The 7500-nt window shown below is 47.2% G+C and overlaps 1 protein-coding gene across 2 annotated transcripts in view; it reads right to left on the bottom strand.

Annotated features, from left to right (window-relative positions):
- The window catches only part of pawr (PRKC, apoptosis, WT1, regulator), a 37083-nt gene that overhangs the window by 6943 nt on the left and 22640 nt on the right, over positions 1-7500 (bottom strand). For both annotated transcript variants that reach the window (XM_047803791.1, XM_047803792.1), the window contains exons 3-4: positions 5370-5492; positions 2013-2047 (exon numbers count right to left, since the gene is read on the bottom strand). In XM_047803791.1, the coding sequence (XP_047659747.1) occupies positions 2013-2047; positions 5370-5492 (158 nt within the window). The remainder of the gene's footprint in view (positions 1-2012; positions 2048-5369; positions 5493-7500) is intronic.

Here is a 7500-nt window from a genome sequence, read left to right as displayed (position 1 = left end):
AAACCAAGTTAAAAATATCTACCACAGAGAAACAGAATCAGGATTAGGATCAGGGTGAAGGTGAGGGTCATGGGTGAGGGTCAGGGTGAGGGTCAGGGTGAGGGGGAGGGTCAGGGGGCGGGTCAGGGTGAGGGTCAGGGTCAGGGTCAGGGTCAGGGTGAGGGTCAGGGGGAGGGTCATGGGTGAGGGTCAGGGGGAGGGTCAGGGTGAGGGTCATGGGTAGGGTCAGGGGAGGGTCAGGGTCAGTATCAGGGGGAGGGTCAGGGTCAGTATCAGGGTGAGGGTCAGGGTGAGGGTCAGGATCAGTATCAGGGTCAGGGTCAGTATCAGGGTCAGTATCAGGGTGAGGGTCAGGGTGAGGGTCAGGGTCATTATCAGGGTGAGGGTCAGGGGGAGGGTCGGGGAGGGTCAGGGTCAGTATCAGGGTGAGGGTCAGGGTGAGGGTCGAGGGAGGGTCAGGGTCAGTATCAGGGTGAGGGTCAGGGTCAGTATCAGGGTGAGGGTCAGGGTCAGTATCAGGGTGAGGGTCAGGGTGAGGGTCAGGGTCAGTATCAGGGTGAGGGTGAGGGTCAGTATCAGGGTGAGGGTCAGGGTGAGGGTCAGGGTGAGTATCAGGGTGAGGGTGAGGGTCAGTATCAGGGTGAGGGTCAGGGTCAGTATCAGGGTGAGGGTCAGGGTGAGGGTCAGGGGGAGGGTCGAGGGAGGGTCAGGGTCAGTATCAGGGTGAGGGTCAGGGTGAGGGTCAGGGGGAGGGTCGAGGGAGGGTCAGGGTCAGTATCAGGGTGAGGGTCAGGGTCAGTATCAGGGTGAGGATCAGGGTGAGGGTCAGGGTCAGTATCAGGGTGAGGGTCAGGGTCAGTATCAGGGTGAGGGTCAGGGTCAGGGGGAGGTTTAGGGTCAGGGTCACAATCAGGGTCAGGGTCAGGGTCACAATCAGGGTCAGGGTCAAGTTCAGGGTCAGAAGAACTTTTCGATTTAAAACTTCTCAGTTTCTCTCAGCAGGACTGTAATGTCACTGAGTGTCTCTCACACTCCACCCACATGAACACACTGATTGGACATCTGCTCCTTCATCCCCCCAAGCACCACACTCTCAATCTGCAGCACACACTCTGCTTCTCTCTCACACACACACACACACACACACACACACACACACACACACACACACTCGCCTGGTGAGCTTTAACCTGTATTGATTTTTAACGTTACACAAATGGAGCAAGCAACTGCATGACACATTAGACTACCCACAATCCTCAGCATGCGTACAAACAGGGTGCAGTCCGTCACCCAGAGCCGTTTTATTTCACGTCACTTATCACACGCTAGTGTTAGTGTTAGATTTGATCAGTTTGTTAAGATTAACTCGTAATTAAAATGCTGACTGAAACATGAATAAAACCATAAGATTATTATTTACTGTATATTACTACTAGCGTTAGCAGCAGAAGCAAAACACAGGCTGTTATCATCACCATCCCCTGGTTGTGAAGCAGCTGTAACAAAGACAGTTATGTAAAGCAATAGAGAAGAAAGGAGACAGCTGAAATGCTTATTTACACAAACAGCCCGAGTGTTTAATTGTGTGACCTTCTCACTGCAGTCGGATGTGGTATTAAACATGGGTTTCATTATAAATCTGTTACAGTGACTGAAGGAGTGCGCTGGACTTCAGCAGCACTGACTACTGACTACAGGACGTCGCTTAGCAACCCAAACTACCTCAGGATGACTAAGTATTACAGGGACCCGGACTCTGGGACCGTCATGTCGCTGCGCTGTTTAGAGTTTCACACTAAAACACACTGTGACTCGGAGTTAAGACTGAAGGACAAACAGCTTGGTGTTAATGAGCTAATCATTGTTATCAGTATATTACATCAGGGACAAGTACAGAACTTCATTTGTACCTGTTATCTTATTGTGCTGAAAGCAATACTGTGTGTGTGTGTGTGTGTGTGTGTGTGTGTGTGTGTGTGTGTGTGTGTGTGTGTGTGTGTGTGTGTTACCTTTTGTAGCGGCCAGCACCTGACCTAGTTGTATCCTAGAGAATAAAAGAAAAAACTTCTGTAAATAAAGTGAAGTTTCAATAAAATTCACATTTATGATTTACTCCATAAAGCCTGAGAGGGGGGGGGAGCAGAGAGAGAGAGAGAGAGAGAGAGAGAGAGAGAGAGAGAGAGGGAGAGAGAGAGAGAGAGGGAGAGGGAGAGGGAGCGAGAGAGAGGGGGAGCGAGAGAGAGAGGGAGCAGGAGTGAGAGAGAGAGGGAGCAGGAGTGAGAGAGAGAGAGAGAGAGAGAGAGAGGGAGAGAGAGAGAGAGGGGGAGCGAGAGAGAGGGGGAGCAAGAGAGAGAGAGACAGAGGGAGCAAGAGAGAGAGAGAGAGAGAGAGAGAGAGGGAGCGAGAGAGAGAGAGAGAGGGAGCAAGAGAGAGACAGAGAGAGGGGGGGGAGCAAGAGAGAGAGACAGAGAGACAGAGAGAGAGGGGGGAGCAAGAGAGAGAGAGAGACAGAGAGACAGAGAGGGGGGGGGAGCAATAGAGAGAGACAGAGAGAGGGGGGGGAGCAAGAGAGAGAGACAGAGAGACAGAGAGAGAGGGGGGAGCAAGAGAGAGAGAGAGACAGAGAGAGGGGGGGGAGCAAGAGAGAGAGACAGAGAGGGGGGGGGGAGCAAGAGAGAGAGACAGAGAGAGGGGGGGGAGCAAGAGAGAGAGACAGAGAGGGGGGGGAGCAAGAGAGAGAGACAGAGAGAGGGGGGGGAGCAAGAGAGAGAGACAAAGGGAGCAAGAGAGAGAGACAGACGAGATGAAGGCTAAGAACATTATTATTAGTGGTAGTTATTATTGCAATTGTTATATTTTTATTTGTTTTATTCTCTTTCTCGTCTTCCATGTTCTGAGTCTTGATTCCTTATAGACACTGACTCATATAGACACTGACTCATATAGACACTGACTCCTTATATAGACTCCTTATATAGACACTGACTCCTTATATAGACTCCTTATATAGACACTGACTCCTTATATAGACTCCTTATATAGACACTGACTCCTTATATAGACACTGACTCCTTATATAGACACTGACTCCTTATATAGACACTGACTCCTTATATAGACACTGACCCCTTATATAGACACTGACTCCTTATATAGACACTGACTCCTTATATAGACACTGACTCCTTATATAGACACTGACTCCTTATATAGACTCCTTATATAGACACTGACTCCTTATATAGACACTGACTCCTTATATAGACACTGACTCCTTATATAGTCACTGACTCCTTATATAGTCACTGACTCCTTATATAGTCACTGACTCCTTATATAGTCACTGACTCCTTATATAGTCACTGACTCCTTATATAGACACTGACTCCTTATAGACACTGACTCCTTATATAAATAATAAATAAAATGTTGTAAACATATTTGATGTAATATTTAAGCGTTAGGAGTGAAATGTTGTGCAATTTGGAGGTAAATTAAGTGTAAAAGATTTTAATGAGTCTGAGGTTCTGAGTTTAAACGAAGCCAGTGAAGTGAGGTGAGATCAAGACTGTACAGCTTCTAAATTCAGTAGAGGAGTGTGTGTGTGTGTGTGTGTGTGTGTGTGTGTGTGTGTGTGTGTGTGTGTGTGTGTGTGTGTGTGTTCTAATGCATTATTCATGTCTATTCCCCACTAAATAACAGGCACGCTGAATATAAAATGATATTCATGGAGGTGTTAAACCGTTAAAACAGTCACATTTAAAAAGGCACAGTCGCTCTACGCTCACGGCTGCTTTGTCCTCGCTGCACGGCCGCTCTACGCTCACGGCACAGCCCAGAGACATTGTCCCTCCAGCATGTCCTAGGTCTTCCCCGGGGCCTCCTCCCGGTTGGACATTCCCGGAACACCTCCCCAGGGAGACGTCCAGGAGGCATCCGGAACAGATGCCCGAGCCTCCTCAGCTGACTCCTCTCGATGTGGAGGAGCAGCGGCTCTACTCTGAGCTCCACCCAAGTGACCGAGCTCCTCACCCTATCTCTAAGGGAGCGCCCGGCCACCCTGCGGAGGAAACTCGTTTCGGCCGCCTGTATCCGGGATCTCGTCCTTTCGGTCATGACCCAAAGCTCATGACCATAGGTGAGGGTAGGAACGTAGATCGACCGGTAAATAGTGAATCTTTTGTTGTGGTGAATCTCTCTTCACCACAACAGACCGGTATATGGACCGCATCACTGCAGAAGATGCACCGATCCGCCTGTCGATCGCCTGCTCCATCCTTCCCTCACTCGTGAACGAGACCCCAAGATACTTAAACTCCTCCACTTGAGGCAGGAGCTCTCCACCAACCTGAAGGGGACAAGCCACCCTTCTCCGACTGAGAACCATGGCCTCGGATTTGGAGGTGCTGATTCTCATCCCCGCCGCTTCACACTCGGCTGCAAACCGTCCCAGTGCACGCTGAAGGTCCTGCTTTGAAGAAGCCAACAGGACAACATCATCTGCAAAAAGCAGAGACGAAATCCTGTGGTCCCCAAACCTGACTCCCTCCTGCCCCCGACTGCGCCTAGAAATCCTGTCCATATAAATAATGAACAGGACCGGTGACTAAGGGCAGCCCTGCCGGAGTCCAACATGGAACCAACCTCCTGCTCCGGCCATATAGGGACCAGACAGCCCTTAGCAGAGGGCCCCGGACCCCATACTCCCAGAGCACCCCCCACAGGTCACCACGAGGGACACAGTCGAGTGCCTTCCCCAGATCCACAAAGCACATGTGGACAGGTTGGGTAAACTCCCATGAGCCCTCCGGCAGCCTGCTCTGACCACAACACTAATAACTTAATATGTGCTGACAATTACATAAAATAAAAATTCTAAATAATAGATAAAAAATAAATTTAGTTGAATTGAAATGTAAAAAAAAACTGCTAAGAAAGCCCCTGTGTGTGTGTGTGTGTGTGTGTGTGTGTGTGTGTGTGTGTGTGTGTGTGTGCGCATGTGCGTGTGTGTGTGCGCGTGTGTGACAAATGTCTCACAGCTAGGCCAATCTAAGAGTGAAAAGGTGCTAATTAAAAATGCAAATGGAGGCAGCGAGGTGGCAAAGACATCTCACGCACACACACACACACACACACACACACACACACACACACACACACACACACACACACAATTCTACAAAGAAACTCTCAAACACAGATGGTAGGAGATGCTGTGGAATGTTCAGCAGTGTTCCTTATATGGCAGAATGAGAGGAGAAATGCTTAAACAGAACCACGTGGGGAAAATCACACACACACACTCACACACACAGACACACACACACACACACAAACAAACACACACACACACACGCACCCCATACCTGTGTGTGTCCAGCTCCAGGGTCGGAGGCCATGGACTCATTCTGCACAGTGTTCTGCTGTGTGAGCTCTTCTTCATTCTTCCCCTCCTTATCTCCATCATCATCATCCAGTTCGTCCAAACTCTGCGCACACACACACACACACACACACAAACACACACACACACAATTTAACACCATATACTTCATATGATTGTACCATTTAGGTTTAAATCCCCAACTTCGCTTCTCTTCATCACAGTGAACAATAAAAACAATCCTATTGCCCCAAAGTCCCCAACGGACCCCTGCCACCCCCTGCTTGCCCCTGTGGCCACCTCCTGCCCTAGAGTGAAGAACATGCAGGAACTTCAATGGTGAGATGAAGGTTTTACATTTTAATCCTAGAATTGCCAAAAACCTATTTATCTATTTTTAGAATCAATTAATTGTAATTAATAAAGTAAGGAAATACTTCTGCTTAAAGGACAGTGATGTTAGACAGAATACAAGGCTGTATGAAAACACTGCTCAGGGCGGGGTAATAAACACACACACACACACACACACACACACACACACACACACACACACACACACACAAATAATTAGATGTAAGAGGCACTCTGAGGGGTCCAAGCACCGAATTCTGTATCATGGGACATGCTGCCATCTTGTGGCACGCTACAGTACTGCAGTCACACAATATAGTAAAAGAAGAAGACCATAAAACAGCAGACAGAAAAATTATCAGTCATTTAACTGTTTTAATAAAAATCGCTATTCATTAATGAATGTTTTAATTTGACCATTTACAATAAAATATATTGGGGCAAAAGGGGAATAAGGCAGTCGGGACGTGTGGAATAAGGAGCCGAGGTGTTCTCTCGACAAATACTGAGAAAAAAAGGATTATAATATAAAGGTGTAGACGACAGAGCAGACGTTTAACAAGCCGCATTATCAGAGCAGGTGTGTTATTAAACACTCGGCCTACACACTTCTCCTTTTAAGGGCAAAGTTTGGAGCAGTGCAGCTGCACATAGTGTTTATTACACACTTCACTATGAGAGAACGAGAGAAAAGACAAGAGGAGAACAGACCTGACATTAAGAGGAGAAACATCTGGACCTCATTATAATAAAGTCACAAATCCCAAAACAACTACACTAACAAAACTGTGAACACTTCATCAACATGGAACTAGCAAAGAAACTATTACAGAGCATCACAGGAACATTGTCAAGTGGTTGAGAAGAAACTCGAGAAGGACAAAGTGAACAGAGAGAGCAGTGGAAGTGCCGCAAACAATGGAATATTCACTGTACAGGAGAAGATCCGGAGGAACACTGGGAGATGGTGAGGGACAACATCAGAGGAACATAAGGAACACTGGGAGATGGTGAGGGACAACATCAGAGGAACATAAGGAACACTGGGAGATGGTGAGGGACAACATCAGAGGAACATAAGGAACACTGGGAGATGGTGAGGAACATCGGAGGAACATAAGGAACACTGGGAGATGGTGAGGAACATCAGAGGAACATAAGGAACACTGGGAGATGGTGAGGAACATCAGAGGAACATAAGGAACACAAGAGAAAGCCAGAAGAGGGTCAGGAAAGAAAGGGGAGAAAGGAACAAAGAATGTAGAAAATATGGGATACGGATTAAAACAAACAAACAAACAAACAAACAATTAAACAAACAAACAAACAAACAAATAAATAAATGAGAAGGTACCAGAAGAAATAATGGAAATGTTATGAGAACCTTCTGGATAATGTATGAGGACAATAACGGTCACAATAAACATCAGGAACTAGGAACTGTGTGAGATGCAGAACCCTGAGAACTAGAAGAACTGATGAAGTGAAAAAATCCCAAAAATGTGATTTTTAGATTGTTTTTATGCAAATTAATGCATAAGGTGACACACGATTGGTCGGTGTAAATATCCTCTGACCAATCGTACGGCTCGAACTTGCTCCTGATCTCATTACAGTGTTGACTACAGCAGCACGGAGGCCACGCCCACAAGGAACATAATCAGTAAATAAAATAAAACGCGTCCATATAAAGAGACAGAGACAGAGACGGAGACGGAGAGAGGGGAAAAAGCTGAGCTCACATTCTTTATACTTCCTGT

The sequence above is a fragment of the Tachysurus fulvidraco genome, chromosome 19 (genome assembly GCF_022655615.1).
Source record: "Tachysurus fulvidraco isolate hzauxx_2018 chromosome 19, HZAU_PFXX_2.0, whole genome shotgun sequence".
Taxonomy (NCBI): Eukaryota; Metazoa; Chordata; class Actinopteri; order Siluriformes; family Bagridae; genus Tachysurus; species Tachysurus fulvidraco.
This window is presented reverse-complemented; position numbering and strand designations above follow the sequence as displayed.